This window comes from Diuraphis noxia, unplaced genomic scaffold (assembly GCF_037042655.1).
Source record: "Diuraphis noxia isolate RWA-SAM2 unplaced genomic scaffold, SU_Dnox_SAM2 contig0002, whole genome shotgun sequence".
In the NCBI taxonomy this organism is placed as follows: Eukaryota; Metazoa; Arthropoda; class Insecta; order Hemiptera; family Aphididae; genus Diuraphis; species Diuraphis noxia.
In genome coordinates this window covers 71,565,255-71,583,851 of record NW_028301712.1, presented here as the reverse complement: position 1 = coordinate 71,583,851, position 18,597 = coordinate 71,565,255, and the positions used below count along the sequence as shown (strand labels likewise).

The 18,597-nt window shown below is 26.1% G+C and overlaps 1 protein-coding gene across 2 annotated transcripts; it reads right to left on the bottom strand.

The window, feature by feature from the left end:
- Nucleotides 1-164: 164 nt before the first annotated feature.
- On the bottom strand, nt 165-17,717 carry LOC107161906 (thiamine transporter 1-like). 2 transcript variants are annotated; one of them, XM_015508519.2, is made up of 10 exons: nt 17,420-17,717; nt 16,955-17,283; nt 16,691-16,861; nt 15,639-15,852; nt 15,461-15,562; nt 6,906-7,033; nt 4,340-4,442; nt 2,485-2,665; nt 2,047-2,188; nt 165-371 (listed from the first exon to the last, which is right to left on the bottom strand). In XM_015508519.2, the coding sequence occupies exons 2-10, from the start codon at nt 17,078-17,080 to the stop codon at nt 258-260; spliced, it is 1,281 nt and encodes a 426-aa protein (XP_015364005.1). In that variant the 5' UTR covers nt 17,081-17,283; nt 17,420-17,717; the 3' UTR covers nt 165-257. The 2 variants fall into 2 exon arrangements, with proteins under 2 accessions (XP_015364005.1, XP_089075104.1); XM_089218978.1 differs by having other exon boundaries at nt 16,955-17,145.
- Nucleotides 17,718-18,597: the final 880 nt, after the last annotated feature.

Sequence of the window (18,597 nt, the reverse complement as noted above, 5' to 3'; positions counted from 1 at the left end):
GAACCATTTTTTAACTTTATTACTGCCAGCAAAATGTTTAAGAAATTAAAATATATAAACTAATTGTTTGGAATATTAAATATAAGTACTGATAATAATATATTGTGTAAGCTTAAAGGAGTTGTGAAGAAATAGGTTAAAATATATAAATATCAACACATACGTAGTCGTTTTTATAACTTTTTAATAAAATACGTACAGGTTGTACAATAATCATAATAATAAAATATATATACTAATGTTAATTATAAATCAATTTAATTCGACGTGGTGAAAATTCTTTGTCTCATCATTGTGTTGTATGTTGAAAACAATGCTCCGAAGGTGTATACAACTCCGATTATTAAACAACCTCCGCCGTATACGTAAAACTAGAAAATTAAAAAGTAATCTTTAGGTGTACTATACACAACATGCAAAACTAATATTTATTATAATTATATACTGTTATACATAAATTATATATATTATAAAAAAAAATAAAAATAAATATAAAAATAAATAAAAAAACAGGCATTCCACGTCGCCTATAATTCGATTAGTCCAATAGATTTAGTTTTAGTTTTTTTTAATCACTATAAAGACTTACATTTTTGCACTACCTTCCTAAAGTCTTCAAATATTATCAGAACCCCATCGAACATAATAAGGGAATTTAAATTGCTTTATATTTGTTACTTCAAAAGAGTTAAGGACTTAAATTATATATTTAGTTGTAGGAAAGTCTTCCCTTTCAATAAATAAAATCATAAATTAGGTAGCACGGAGGAAAATTGTGATTGAACATTTTATTGTGTATATAAAATATAATAATATAGATACGTTTCAAGCGCCAACATTATATCACAATAAAATATCATAAATCGTTATTCTTAGTTTTAACACAGATTTAATAAAATCTATGGTTTTAATATATACATTTATGGCTGGCAAACTAAATGGGACTCTCTACCACCTAACTATGCTGCATGGCATAGACACATAGTTTCCTCAATTCCCAAACAACCTTGGTTTAAAGACCTCGAGATTTCTAGGCACCTAATCGTATCCTTCACTCGTCTTCGCAATGGTCATAGCTTACTTCCTCACCATTCTTCTAAACTTAATCTAAACTCTTCCCGTCTTTGTATACTACATCACGACGAATCGATATGCGATCTTGATCACATCCTTTTCAATTGCCCTTCTATCATAACTAATAGACAACTCCTTTTCTCTGTTCTTTCTTCTTTAGGCTATATTTCTCCCGATTCTAATCTTCTTCTCAACTCCCGTTACATCTCTATCATCCGTTCTCTTATCCAATTCATTCATACCGCTGGCTTCCTCATTTAACGCTAATATTTAATTACATTGTCTGTTTCCTTTTTTGATACATAATTATTTTATAATTGCTTTGCTATAATTATTTTTTAATAAAAGACAAATAAAAAAAAAAAAAAATATATATATATACATTTGTCAAAAATTGAACTTCAAACACCTATTAAAATTTAATTTGAGTTCATGTAGTCATTTTATGAGGAATCTTCTTATATAAATTTTCAAATTTTAGGCACAACAAATTTTTTATGAATTTCTAACTAAAAATAATTTGCTAATATTTGATTTTTACGAATTCTGTCAAAATTCCAGCTTCAGACACTCATAAAAAATTACTGTAAATTTACACTCAATTATTTTTTTAATTTCCACTAACAACAACTTATGATGAACTTTGTATCACATTTTCAATTTTTTTGACGAAGTGAAAATTGTTTATTGACATTAATCTAAAAAAAACTATTAAAAGTCGAAAACTTCTAAAAATATAGCTCAACATTAGTCACAATATTTTCTGATGTACAGAAAATGCTAATGTAAACATTCAGTGAAAATTTCATTCATCTATACCAGGGGTCAGCAAGTAATTTCCTTTGGAGATTAAAATAATAAATAAATGTGGTCCAGAGAAAAAATTTCTAAAAAAGTAGGTTCTAAAATAGTCATTGTATAATAGTGTCAACCAAAATATATACACTATTAAAATAATTAATAACTTTATACCTGTGTTCTAATGTCTAACATGAGTCCTATCGGACTATTAACAATCACAGTCAAACACGTTTGCAATAATAGTGACATGAATGTGTTAACTCCAAATACCAATGCATAGCTGTCTGCAGGTATATTTTTAGCCACTTCACAACTAAAACAAATAAATATTTTTCATAAGATGATCAACAAAAACACGTAATCAATTCAATAAATAACTTAAAATTGAATTCCAAAAATGTAAAAGAAAAATATGTTAACCTACTACTAAAATTAGATTTTATTAGATTTTCTTCGTTAATAAAAATATCTATACATTTTTTTTTATAAAATTTGCTGACACAATTATTTTAACATTTAAAATGAAGAAGAGTATTATTTATTCATTATTCATTGTTATTATTTCATTTATTATTCGTTATTCAATACTTTGAATTGCGCTATACATACTTTGCTGCTGTAGCCATAATATGATAAAATGTTCCAAACATAATGTAGCCAATGTATGCATGCGATAACAGTGTATCTTGAGCCATTATCAACAATAATATGCCTTGGCCTAGAGTTAAAATTCCTACTAACCACCAACTTGGTATTGTTATGATACCGACCAAATAAACTCCCAGTGTACCTTCAAAAAAAAATACATTGACACGTTTAAAGTGGGTACTCATAAAACATTTTATTTTAATTTTTTTTAATATAATATGTAACAAGTATAAGATTAATTACTTTATAAAGATCTTGTTTATTAAAGTATTAATAAACAATTGCATTAAACGGTAATATTGACGCAATTATGAGGTCCATTTTAGGATTTTAACCACATAAGAGTATATGACGTATTATTGTTTTTATGACAATCTTCTTAATTGTACTGTTCTTCATAAATTTAATATAATGTTATGTAAGACGTATTTTTGGAATTGGTAATGTAAGATACATTTACCTTCAAAAATTGAAATGTTAGCGGACAAAACGTATTATTCAGATACGTTTATATTTATATTTATATTCATACGAAGATATAAATCTGTATTGAATATTGATTATAAACATAATAGGTATTCTAATTTATTTCTGCTATTAAGAGGACGCCACACACACATGCATGTGTTGTCTCTGCCTCAGAGTAGGTATAACATTGCAAAAATTGTTTTTTGAAGGACAACTTTTCTCTCTCTGAAGAATATTATCTGTGTCGTAGCGTTTTTCTTTGATCAAATAATACAATTAAAGTTATCAGTTTGAGAATATAAGATTTTTTTTGTTTTATTTGAATTATTTATTAAAAATTATTGATTGGTGCTATCAAAAGATTAACGACACGGATAAAGTTCTTCTCTATGCGTTTCAGACATATGGTAATTCTATACTATAAACATTAAACACATAGGAAATAAAGTTGTCTTGTGCAAAAGAGTTTTCGTACAAGGTAGTATGTCTGTAAAACGAAGACAACATGCGGGTGACATCCTCATTAATGGTACATCCACATTATTTAAAGTGGTCTGAGCGATCATTTTCTGCAATGCGTGTATGAAATTTAAACATTGATTACGAACTTCAACGCTTTAAATGTGTTGCACTTCATAACATTACAATAATAAATAAACTATCCAGAACAGGAATATCACTATTAGCGCATGTAAATAGCGTGTCTATATAATGAAAAGAAATAGCATGCAAATCAGCATAATATGACTATTAAGTCATATGGATAATATATTATAATTTATAGGTGTGTTATAAACATCTATCTTTTGATTATAGTTACGCGACAAATTAACGCATTTCAGGAGAAGTCTATCATATATGATATAGTGTTCTTTTGCCGCTAAAGTATAATTTATAAGCATTACCATTTTTATTACTAAATATTTAAAACATTACAAGTAATTATTGTTATAATTTGAGTAAGGTTTAAAAAAATGGCCCACTTTTGGAGCCGACGTGGGACATGAACATACGGTCCCGAGATTAAGAGTCTTGTCGTTGTCTACCAACTAAGCTAACCTAGAAAAATCTTTAACATTATAATATATTATGTTCTGTAGCATAAAATTATTCCTAAAAATCAAATTGATTTAATCTGAAAGCACAAAATATATTGGGCAATTCTAAATAACCCTTCCCCAAACATTTTAGACCTCTGCAGTTGAGGCAAAGAATGACACTATAACGAACTTAGATTTTTTAAATTCTTCACTAAATTTTAAATTTTAGTACCTGTCAAACAATTATTAAAATTCTTACCTATTTAAAAAGAAAAATAATTAAGCAACAAAAATAGTAATTTACGTACTTATTATTGTATAAATAGCTTCAATCAATCCATTATCGGTCACTTGCAAATCCGTACCATTTAAGTATATTTCTTGCCATAATGATTGGGAATACGACATACACTATAAAAATAAAAATTGTTTAAGAATTAAAATTTAATATTTCAAATATTTTAGATAATAAATATAAAATAAAAAGTAAACTTAATTAATATATATATATATATATTATTTGAGGCAGTAAATTTATATTTTCATAGATTATAATATATTTTAATAATTATACAGAAAACAATAAAATAGGTTTGATTTTAAGATAAGAACATTATTATCTATTATAGATTTTCACTTCAACTTATAAATTAGCTTAAATTATGATGGTTCTCTCAAAAATCATACAATTTTAACTCTCTTTCAGATTGTGAATATTAATATGAAAAAAATGAAAAGATGACCCGTAATAAAATAACAGTGCCTGTAAGTACTTATAAATATAAATTTATTTTTTTCATATATTTAAAAGAAATTAACTAATACAGACTAAATGTATAATTTGTAACACTTAAAACAATTATAACTGATTTTTTTTTTAAATTGCTATATTTAGCATTAACATAAATCATATTACTTAATTATTTAATTCTTTAAATTTTCACTTTCTTAACATTTTAACTTTAAAGCGTATTTTTGTACTTAGAAAATATTAACTTTCAGTAGGTATATTAGGGAATGGCTTAATATTACACTACACAACTAAAACAATTTTTGAACAACGACTTAAATTTTAATTTCAAATTCTAAAAATATTAAATTAATCACAATAATCAACTAGGTACGTATACATATAATAATACACATAATGTGAATTGTGTCACTAAATAATAGCACATTTTTACTATTACCGATATCTATTAGAATGCTACATTGCTATTTGCTACTAAGTAAAAGCACCATAATATTACTTAATCTGGGTAATCGTTTTTTTTTGTGGATATTTGTTTAAAATTAAGAAAATGTCTGATATCATATACATTCAATAACTAATGACTTTCTACAAGGAACTAATAAATATCGTACGACACACTTGTGGCCAAGTATCATATTACTATGCACACGAAATTAAAATCACCTTTATACAAATCACAAATATTTATGTATATACAAATATGAATTCATATAAATATATATATTATTAATGCATATGACGATGTAAACATAATAATATTACTATCATGACCGTTGAGGTTATTGGGAGTTCCGATGTATAATATTATTATTATAAGTATACAAGTATATTATCTACATTATATTATATTTTAATTATATAATATTTTAATTAAACGGGATATATTTACTTTATTTACTCACAAGAATCCTAATTTCATGCGTTTAACTACCTATCACCGGATGAGGTGAAATTACTATTAATAAATTATTACTGTGTATCTTCTATTTTAACTAAATATAGCACACACAATTTTATGAAAAATAACAAACAATTTAGCGAGATTACAGTACGCTACAGAATATAAAATATTTATATTAGTGGAATTTCTTAGTATTACTAAAAAACATTTTTATCGTTGTATTTAAAACAAAAGATAAATGTTTTAAATCAATATTGATAAAACTGTAGAATTTTTTTCAAAAAATTTTTGTTTTAAGAACTTATTTATAGAACATTGCCTTATAAACCTACTATATTTTAAACACAATCAATTATTCACCACCTATATTATTTTTAAATTAATATTATGTTAAAATACTCAGTTAAATAAACTATTGGTACGATAATGTAAATAATAAGTTCGACATCATAGATGAACTTTTTAATTTTTTAATAAATATTTTATCAAAATTTCCAGTTTTTTAAACAAAATCACCAACTGTTCATTAACTTCCAAAAACATATAATAAAATATAACTACCATATTTTTTTTTTTTATAAATGTATCTTATTAATTGTGATTTAAAATGTTGAAAAGTTAAAGTGAAAAATAAGGACAAACTAAAACAGCGCACAAGTCGGACATTTTTTACACCACTTTCAGTTTATGTATTACAAATTATCTTTTAAGCTTTATTTATCATACATTTTTAAATCAATATGTAATTCTATTGTAATTATTATAAATATATTTATTATATGCTTATCTAATAATAATGAAATGTTTATTAATTAATAGTAAGTATTGTATATTTTTATGGTGGATATTTAAATTTAAATAAAATAAAAAAATTAGATTTTGAAATTAGATTTAGATTATGAAACAGTCCGACTTGGCCCTTTTCATAGAGCCACCACAGGCAAAAATAGAAATAAGAAGAAAATTAAATTAGCGTTTAAATCAAATAGACGCTGTAATTACCATGTATATCTGCTTTGTTGTAGATTTTATACGAGACAATGATTTATATGTGTATGAGAAAGTCATGATGAAACAGAGCATAAACCTATAGATCATAATCATAATATAATGTTAATTATTTTAACAACTATACTATAAAAATAAATATTCCCAATAAAAATATACGTCTTATAAATTATAAATTATTCAACTTGATTATTACAAAATTAATCCGAACCTGGTAATAAAAGCATGTGCCTAAAGCCCACCAAATGGACCACTGAAGAACATAACGGTTTGTGAAAGCCGTGATGAAGTCGGACCACAGTCTTTGACACACAGATTTAGGTTTGGATACGTTAACATCTATGAATTATATATTATATTTATAATATTTTATATATACAAAAAAGTATAGTAAATGCAAAAGATGTATTTTAAGTGCATAGCTGTATGTAAACTACTCTTAAAAATTGTCAGATCACCATGTTAGTCAAACTCCACAACCCTTGTCATTGATTTTTAATAATATTAGTATTTGTAAAAAATAAATACATCTGTACCTATATAAAAGTAAAATGTACATAAACACTTATTAGTTATTTATAATATAATACAACTGTAATGCGAATTTTTTTTCATTTAACTCATCAACTCTTAATTTAGAAAATTAAAAGCTTACCTAATATTTTTATTTACTTTTATTTAATATTGAAAAAGCTATTTTATAGAAAAAATTAGAAATCTATATAATCTATAGATTATTATATTAGTCAGTATAAGCAGGTCGAAAAATAAATTGTATGTTGTAATTAGTAGGATAATATCAAATTAAATTTATAAAATCTATAAATATTATTTTACTACAGTAATATAGATCGTAATAAACCATAATTTTATCGAAAATAATTTCATTTTTTTTTTAACAATCTATACCCTTGGGCACAATAAGAATATGAGATATAATTTAAATTTTAGAATACTTTAAGTGTTCAATTACTATACGTAGCGTTAATTTTGCAAGAGATTATTAATAAGATAAACATACTGTGTACATCACATTTACTACTATAGTATTATGACGTAAATTGTATATTTGTATAAAGGCCCTACTGGGGGTCCAGTTGTCTGGATCCCACCCCCAGCTCCAATTTTTCAAAAAGTAGAAAAATTTTAGTTGTGAATATTAGATACTGGTTATTATGTCTAAAGAATAATTTTAAAGCATTAGTAACAAAAAGTGGGTAAGTGGATGTCACTCTGCTGTACAATAGGTTACAAATGGGTTAATGTAATGAATGGATTAAATTTGAATTCGATAATATAATATCATTGTATACGAAAAACGATTCTGAGTGGAGACGATTTGTCTGTCTAAGATATGTAATACTATATTAATTATGTTGTTATTATTTCAAAAAAAAATGAAGATACCTATAAAATAACTTCTAAATTAATCAAATCAGATTCATTATAAACCCAACTCACTCAACCATTCATAGTAGGTATATACAATTTATTATAAATTATTAATATAAGTCATTAACAACATTAACTATTAATATTAGAATATAAATGTATACTTGGAAATTTAAGTACCTACCCACGAATAATATTTTTAAATTGAAACTACTAACTACATATAATTAAAATTGTAATTCTTGATTATTTAATATGTAATTTCATCCAAATATGAACTTAAAATAACTATAAAAAAAACTGCAATTGCCCGACAACCTCTTTGAAGCCCTCAGCCCTACCTATGACAACAGTACAACACTAACAAACTAATCACATTTTTAAAACAAATTGATATGTATAATCTAATTTAAGAACCTATTGTATAACCATATTTTACTATGTACTAAATACTAATTTTGTTACAAGCTAATAACCTTAGCAGTTGAAGCTGTACCATGAATAAAAAAAAAAAAAAAAAAAACTGTGTTTGAATAGTTTTTAGATTTTTTTCGCCGTAGAATTTACTACTTGTTTTACATTTTCAATCCTTAGCTATTATAAAGTTAAACGTTTTATACATTTTTTAAAATTAAATAATTTGTAAATTTTCATTTAAATACATTTTGTCAAAATTTGAACTTCAAACAGTTATAAAAAAAAACGTGCCTATGTATTTTTAATATTTTCCAACTGCTATTATATCAATTTATGGAGAACCTTGTATTAAATTTCTAAGATTTTTGACCCAATGAATAAAATTGTATTGACATTTATAGAATAAAAAACTAAAAGAATGGAAAATTTCAAATGTCAATAAATAACTTAGAAATTGTTGAGATATATTGAAAATCTTATCAAGTATAGGCATTTATAAAATAAACGTATGGTGTTAATTTCAAGTTTCTACAGTTGTTCGTGTTAAATAAAAATATCAGTACAAGAGAAATTGAGTGAATATCCAATATTGTAATTCAAATGCTCATAAAAATTTAATTTTACTTTTCGGTAGACATTTTTGTTTGATAAAAGTAGACAAACTCGTGAAGAATCTTGTATTTAATTTTCAAATCTTAGATTTAAAAAAATTAATTTTTATGAATCTTTATCTCAAAATAAATTGCAAATGTTCGTGATTTTAACTATCATTGTGACAATATATTAAGAGCCTTGTATTATTTTGAAGCTTTTTCACCCAACGAATAAAATTTTACTGTCATTTAAAAAAAAACTAAAATGATTGAGAATTTAAAATGTCTATAAATAACATGAAATATTTTAAAAATTTAATCAAGTATAGAAAACACCAGTATAAACATTCAGTGAAAACATGTGTCGTCTACGGTAATTTTTTTCAGAGTTACACCAATATCTATTGTATCTAACTTTTCTCAAAGATTGATTTTGCGTAAGAATTCTCGTCTTCCTTAATTTTTTTTTTTCCCCGATGCTTTTAAAAAGTACTGGAAATTTCAAAATTTGACCTGCCCAGTACCCAATGCACTAACTAGAATCACTTTCCAACCGGAAAATCTACTGAAGTTGAAAATAGAAGCATACAAATATATTTATCCAAACTCTAAATTTTTAGATTTATTAAACATTCTTAAAGACCATTTTTTCAAGTTCTTGAACTGAATGTATTATTTAAAGTGTGCTGCAGTCCTGCAGTAATACAAACTTTAGTTTTTCAAATGAGAAACTTTTTTTTTTACTGTAATTTATTTAGATTTATAAGAGGATATATTATTTTTATATATCGGTGTACATATTCATAATTAAAATAGTTTTATGTAAAAACTAATAGCCGAGTATTAAAATGTATATGCTAAAAGTAATGTCGCTAAAAATGGTTTTATAAAATATAAACTATATTCGGTATTAGATCTAGTATATTTAACACTTAGACCATTTTTACAATTTATAAATGTTGATAGATTCACATTAATTATTAAACATTTTTAAATCATCATAGACTCCCATATCTTCAAAACCCATTATCATGGTCCAATTATCCTTAGATACCTGAGTTGAATAACTCGAACATTACTCGTTCCAATTTTGATTTTAAAACGTAAATAAAAATAATTTTCAGAAAATTAGAATCTATAGTATAAAAGCGGTTCTCATTCAAAAAATATAAGTTTGTATATCCATTATACACTCCGTACAAAATAAAAAAAATCTTAGGAATTTGAAATTGTGGTTTTAAAGTACACTTGAAAATTACAAAACTCAGATTTTGAATAATTGCATTCTTTTACAAAAAAAAAGGATGAGCATGTTTGGTGATTGTATAAAAAGTATTAAAGTATAGATACAGCAAAGATATATAACAGCTTCAATAATTAGATAGACATTTAAATTAAATGCATATACATCTCATCATTATAAAATATATAAAATATAAGAATATAATATGTATTCTATACTGCACAAACCGCACATTTTAAAGATCATGAGGCTTCATCATATTAGGCATAAAAACTACCAACAAATTTAAGATTTTGAGCAGAGTGAGAAATATCTTGATATATATCTTCAACATTGACGGTCGTTTTCAGGTTGAAAACTTAAAAGGAGGAGTGGGTACAAAAGTATAAAAGTATAAAATCCCGAGCAATTTTACTAAATAATTAAAAAAATTAAGAAAAAACCATATGGAAAACGATACATATATACAGAACACCAATTTACGACCAAATTAATTTTGTCTTTTAGTTGTAATTCAAAAATGAAAAACTGTAAGATTAGTATAACTTTGTCTTCACTCAGGATCGTTTTTTTTTTTTTTATAGGTACTATGATTTACCATTTAACTCAAATTAAACACATTGACAATTATATAAATAAGTGATACTCAACAGTAATAATACTGAATATAGTAATAACCTACCACCCAACAGACTGAGTTCTCAAATACGAATTTATTATGGAGACCAAATAATTTTAGATTCTGAACGGAGTGATGAATGTATTGATTTTACAATGATGTGTGTTTTTATTTTTGTTTGTTTGTTTTGGTGTCTGTTTACAGCATAACTAGTCGAAATAATGCTTCAATTTCAAACTTTGGGGGTGGTTTCCGATGTAAAAGTGAATATGCTTGATGCATTATAGAGGTCAAAAGTAAACCTTTTTACAAAAGTTTTCAAAAAAATCGAGAAAAACAAAAAAAATGACAGAAAAACGGGAATTTTTACGCAAAACCAGTTTTCGATCAAATCGATTTTTTTATATGGTTGTAATTCATAAACTAATCACTATAAATACTTGAAATTTTCACCAAATGTTTATATTAGTGATATCTATATACAATTTAATTTTCAAAATTTTGACTATTTTTGAATTATTTATAGACCAATGAAATTTTCGATTTTTATGAGAATTTTTTTTTTGAAGTGTCGGTAAAAAAATTTTAGATGACCAAAAATACTTGAAAATTTAATACAAGGTTCCTTATGAGTTGTTCTTATTGTAGCTAAAAAAAATTAAAAATCGTTAGTTACAATTATTTTTTATAAGCGTTTGAATTTTAAATTTTTAGGAAATAGCGTAACGATAACGATTAATCGTCAACCGATTTTAAACATTTGTTATTATTCAAAAAGTATATGTAGTAGATACTTGAAAATTTTACCAGTTATTAAGATTGGCATTTTCTTTACATGATTTAATTTTCAAAATATTTTGACTTTTTTTTAGATATTTATAGACAACTAAAATTTACAATTTTACTGAAAATTTTTTTTTGAAGAGTCGATACATTTTTTTTGGCCATATCAAAATACTTGAAAATTTAATACAAAGTTTCTCATAAGTTATCCTTATAGTGATTAAAAAATTATAAGAATACATAGGCACAATTTTTTGTTATTAGCATTTGAAGTTCAAATACTGACAAAAATTCGTCAAAACCATGAATATTTGCAAATTATTTTGTAGTTCAAAATTCATAAAATTGTTTGTATTTATATCTAAGGTTAAAAAATTCAACACTAAGTTTTCCATAAGTTTTGCTTCAAATAGCTATAGAGAAAATTTGAAGCGTCATTATAGGAAAAATGTTTTGAGCGTTTGAGTTTTAAATTTTTATGAAATCAGGTATATTTATGATATAAGATATTATGAATTATGCATGCAATGTTTTTGGAAAAATTGATTAACCATGCCTTATTCAAAATGCGTCCTAATTGAAAAATAATAAATTTGTTTCAAAATAGAATATAATATGACAATATTTAAATATAATATATCCTAGACTGACAAATCATCTCCGTTCAGAATCGTTTTTCGTATACAATGATACCTATCATTACATTCAAATCTAACCTACCCTAGTCAGAGGTCCACCCCACCACCTAATGTACAGCAGAGCGACATCCACTTACCCGCTTTTTGTAATTTGGTGTTAAAAATTATTCTTGAAATGTAAGTTTTAAATAATAAATAATTAACATTTTTTTACATCATAGTTTATAAATTAAATTTTGAATTAGTATTTTGATATTTTAATTAAATATAAATTTTGTTTTCAGTCGTTAACTTATCTGATAAAGTGATAAACCTTATAGTATACCTACCTATTCTATAATTTTAGCTAGTGAATTTTTCGTTTAGGTACCTTCATACCGCAAACATGAATTATTTGTAATATAAACTTTTATTATAAAGTATTTATTTATTCAACACACATGCATAATTAAGTGATGAAAAATATTAGTATAAGACACTACATTTGCTAGGAATTTATTCTAGGTTAGAGCATCTTACCTACCGCAAACAATTTGTAGCTAAACATTTATCACTATAATTAACCAATTAACCTCAAACATCCCCTCAAACCAATAAAGCCGTATGGAATGCACCATACAGTATATAAATTAATTGAAGAATCAATAGCTGTATATTCTACAATTCTACAAAAGATCTAGTGGCTCAGGCACAGCACCTATTTATAGGCATGCGCAGGGGATGGGAAAAGATCTCAACCGGTTTGCTAGTGACCCTACAAGTTCATGGCCGTGATGGACAGTGGTTGCGGTCCAAGCCACGTAGAATTGTTGTCTAATGTGGCTGCAGCCCAGGGTTTAATGTTTAGACTTACGTGATATAGCGGCTCTAATACTGCGGTAAGGCCCTGCTTTCACTCCCCTTATAGTAGGAAATCGAGGACGATTATCGTATCGAATCATGTTCAACCTTTGACGAATCGGAATTACGAAAGGTAAGCAAAGGGGAAATAGTCGTCTCCCAGGTCTAGTGCTAACAAACCATTTTTAAACGATTAAGAGTACGTTACAGTGGAATTTGTTGTCTCCGTCTTACTGGTGCGTAATATAACAAATTTACGCTCAGCAGAACACTAGTAGCTCCTTTAATTTAAAAATTATAATGAATCGACCTATAATGAAATTTTTTTTTTAACCTGCTGAGCATAAATTTGCTATGTTACGCGTTTGTAAAACGGAGACAACACATGCGAGTATTGCGTCCTCTTAAGCGAAAGAACACGCTGATTCAATGCTTACCCATCCCTCCCCCATCACCATACTAACGAAACCGGTACCCATGTGGCGGGATGTTGCGTAGGGGCACCAGTTTTGGTCGGTGCGGCGTGTACACTGTACTCTCGCAGAAAAGAGAATAGATAGTGCTACCGGAGTTACTGATCTTGACCGGGACATCAATCCAGGTGGGTAGCTGTCCACCATTGCAACCCGCGATCGGCATCACTATTCACTATTTGATCACGATTCAGTGAATTGTGAACTTCAACGCAACTTGAATAACTTTAAAGGGTAATTTAAAATATAAGGTTGTAAGCATCAGTTATTAAAATCGGGAGATAATCGTGTGATTCCTTATTATAAAGATCTGTGCACTGTGCACGCCTATGCATCTATCGAATATTATTTTTATTATTAATAATTTAATATTTATAGTTTTATTTAGGCAGAACGCGAGGCGCGGATAAGACTTTTTAGATTCTTGTGCTTTAACCGTTTAACGATTTTAGAGGCTAATCAGCTCTAAAAATCGACCCTCTGCTTTAAAGCATTGACGTTGTATATTGACCATATTATCATTAAAAGATAACAAAATAATATTATAATAAATAATGATAAATATGCAATATCTTCTAAGTGAATCTTACATTGGTTTAGGTTTTAAGCAAAGCAAACTAGAAAGCTATTAGTTTTACAGAATATATTTTAGGCATGTAAATTATTTTGAAATAATTAAAAGGCTGAAAATATTCAAACATTGTCAATCTCTATGAATTTATAGATTTGAAATGTAGTATTCAAATGTTGTACTTTATCTAAGTTCTTAAACTATTCGAGTGAATCTCAATAAATAACAAACTAAACAGAAAGCATAAATATTCATTAAAATACAGAAAAACAAACCAACTTACTCAAAATGCATCTTGGAAATAAAATCAAAATAAAACCATCAGACAATAAGATACTCAATTATCCAAATATGTAGCAAAATAATTACTGTCTGTAATACATTTTTATTGTTTAAATAAGTTTTGTGGGTACATTTCAAAGGTGACTACAATACTATTTAACCTCATACAATCTTCTTAACTTACTAGCTATCTTTTAGTGCATAACATAATAAAGAGTGTCTCATATTAAACACATTTACTTATCATCAAGGCAGATCCACACTCAGGATTTTAAGCCAAAGAGAGAGGCCTTACCAATTTTCTTTCTCCTTTACTTCTCTTTGCACACAAATACCCAATTAGGATAAATTTGACTTTCATTATATAGACAGTCAACAGTAATAAACAACAATAATAATAATTATCATATAATAATATATAATCGTATTGTAATTCATCTATTACGACAGCCTACAACCGTTCGACCTAACTACCAATATATAATTGTCACAAACCTTCACATGCACAACTATTCATCAGTATCTAACAAATCAAATTAAAAAAAAATATATCTTAATAGTAATATATTTGTGACACAAATATATACATAATAATGTACAATCTAATATAAAAAAAATAGTTTTAAGAGGGAGCTTCCATTCCAAATCCTCAATCTCAAGTTTGCCAGTCATCAAGTATGGTAAGCTACAATCATTTGACTTGGATTTAAAAATGTTATTGAAATATTTCAAAGTTATTAATTATTAAGCACTAATATTCAACTGGAAAACTATTAAAAAATAATGCATTCAATTTATAATTAATATATCATATTTTACTGTAAATGTTAAGCAGTAAAGCTTATGAAACAAACAATAAAATAAGCTAAACATATTAAAAAATTTATTTTATGGAAGAATAAGTATCTTTTTTACCTGTACTATCTCTTATGTAAGTATGTTCAGAGCTTTGATGAAAATATAAGCTACTTTTAATTGAAGGCAATCCAAAAGCCCAAAATATTGATGCAGTTGCACCTATAATGAAATATATATATGTAAAATTAGTTAATTCCAACCCTCTACAAAACAAAATAAGAACAAAATGTTGTACCGGCTAATGTCAAATGATTTAAATTAGGTACAGTTAATATATGGTTATCAATCAACGTTTGAGCAAGCAATGCCGATACAAGTCGGCCTATAAGACATGCCATTTTCATGTGGCTGGAAACAATTTTATAATATTTTTTATCTACTTTTGAGTAAACATATGTATAGTATGCAACTTCACAGGCAATCATGGTGCCATAAAATACTTCCATTATCTACATCAAACAAACAACAATCGTATTAGAAATTATTATATTTATTAATTGTTGATAAAATAAATAGAATAAGCTAAAAGTTTTAATTAATAATTTATCATAAAATATCTGAATGAAACTTAAGTAATATACCTATAATTATATTATAAAATATAATAATAATAAATATTTAAGAACTAAGAAGTATTAAAATCAATTAAAAACTTTATGATTTATATGATGTCATACCCGCATGTATAGTACCTATTAATTTTACTAATAGATAGTATAGAACATTTTACATTTAGAAGAATCCTCAAACTGATATTTTTAATATTTGAATTATTGACCTATAATCAAATTTAAAGGTATGAATATGATTTAGAGTCCCACATAGGAATTTTATATTTTAATTTTGAAGCAAGCTATAATTGATAATTTTGAATTTTAAATGGTTAGAAGATTAATAACAACAAAAAAGTGGGGCATTGGATAAAATTCTTACCATCTGATTACATCGTTCTTGAGGACATCCTCCAAAAAATACAATTATCTTTAAACATCCATGATAATTTATAATTTAAGTTAGGATAAATACTAGTTAGGTTAGGTTAAATATAAAGGAAGAGTAAAAATAAAATGTTACAATATTATGTTACATATATTTACTACAAATAATTTTAAAATGATTATCAGGTGCTTGACAAGTAATACAAATAAATATATTATTCTAATGACAATATTTAATTTACTTATATGAATACCTAAATTAATTAATAATTTATATACAGTTAAGAAATTTTTACAGCCCAAAAACTAGTAATTACATTTTTAAATAATTATTTAATGACTTACCCACCTTCATGTCAGTCTTTGTTCTAGTAAAAATCAAAAATATTTGAACAATAAAACTTGATAAAGCATTCAGTATAACAATTGGTTTGTAACGTAAATAATCAGTAATTAAAAACATAACAATTGTTAGGCCAAGGCAAGTATAAGTGGACACTGGAAATATTTCTTGAATTACCTATAGTAAAAATTTAATTAGAATCCTTCAATCTTGTGATGAATCAAACATGCATTAAACATTTTAAATATTATTATATTAAAATTATCTTACTTCTTCATTTGTAAAATTCATAGGTGGATTTGTCAGGTATTGTGTGATGTAAGGATCTTCAGGTCGAAATTCTTTCAGAAATCCAAACACAGCAATCCATATAGACTGGATCAACCATTTCTCCATTTTGAAAAATAATTTCAATTCAATTTTGTCATATGTACATATTTTTATAATCGTACAGCAGACTGCTGTTAAGAATCACATAAAGCATTATGTTGTACACTTATGTAAACAAAACTTGTAATATTTAGACTAATATGAAAATTGTAAGACATGTTACACCATGATGTATTATTTAAATCCATGATATTAACTCGAGTAGGTACCTATTTAAGATAAGATAAATAAACGAATACGTAAATAGAAATATATTAATGTTATGCTTATTTTAAATTATTAAAAAATTGTGCATTGATAAAAAATTAAAAACTACACAATTTTTTTTTAAATCAGACAACTTACTTTTCCCATAGTTTTATCTAAACATGACCTCGAATACCGATAATCGATAAAATAAATATAAACTAAACGCGGATAAAGCAATTAAGCGTAATTATTATCAACTGAATTACCAGGTATACACGAATACATGATACATAATAAGCAACAGAGTAGAGTTAGACGTCTGTAACACGCAATTATTGATCTAAATCTATGTCCTGTGATACAAATTATTACAAATATTACAGAATGTAATGTAGGCACTTTCGTTACAATAAAATTCGATCAAAACATAAAGTCATAAACGTGATCATGTTATGACAACGGTTGTAATTTTTTCGATAAGCGATAACTGATAAGTGATAACCAATAACCATAAAATATTATGATGTAATAAGTAATAATTATTAATAATATCCTCGATACATCGGTATTATTCAGAAATACAGAATACAGTGATTTGGATTTATATAATAATAATTATATCATTTATATCCCTATTATATTATAATAATTATCCATAAAGTATAAACTAATTTATAATAAATAGTTCCCATACAATATATTGTTGAAGTCGTACTTGTCAGTTCCCATAGGCCCATAGATAAGGGAAAGTATTTAAAATTTAATGTATCTTTCCTTTATTTATGGTACTTCCGGGACGATACTGGACACTGGTACCACAGATTATATAATCTGTGCTGGTACTACGATAATACCACAGAATAATATATTATGAAATATATTCTGTGGTAATACCTTGTAAAACCTTCAGCAAATAATGGATAATAATATACAATATTGAATATATTATCTATGACTCCATACGACAATTATACCAATTATACGCATAAATAATATCTATGATTGTACATTTGTACGGGACAGTCAATGATGACACGTTGACGTAGACCACGAATTCGTGACATAGACATAACCACCTGAAATTGTAGACAGTGGTTGCCTATTCGGCAGTACTGCAGTAGTGTAAATAAGTTGCCTGTATGAAAAACAATTGAAATGTCTAGTCGAATATTTCTCCTTTATTCGAAATCCCGTTAGATTATAATAATAAAAGGCCTAAATAATTAGGTAACCGGATACAAAAGCCACCGACAAAAAAGTCATGGACAAAAGAGCCACGGATAAAAAATCCGTTGATAAAAAAGCTATGGGATAAAAAATCCATGTTATAAAAA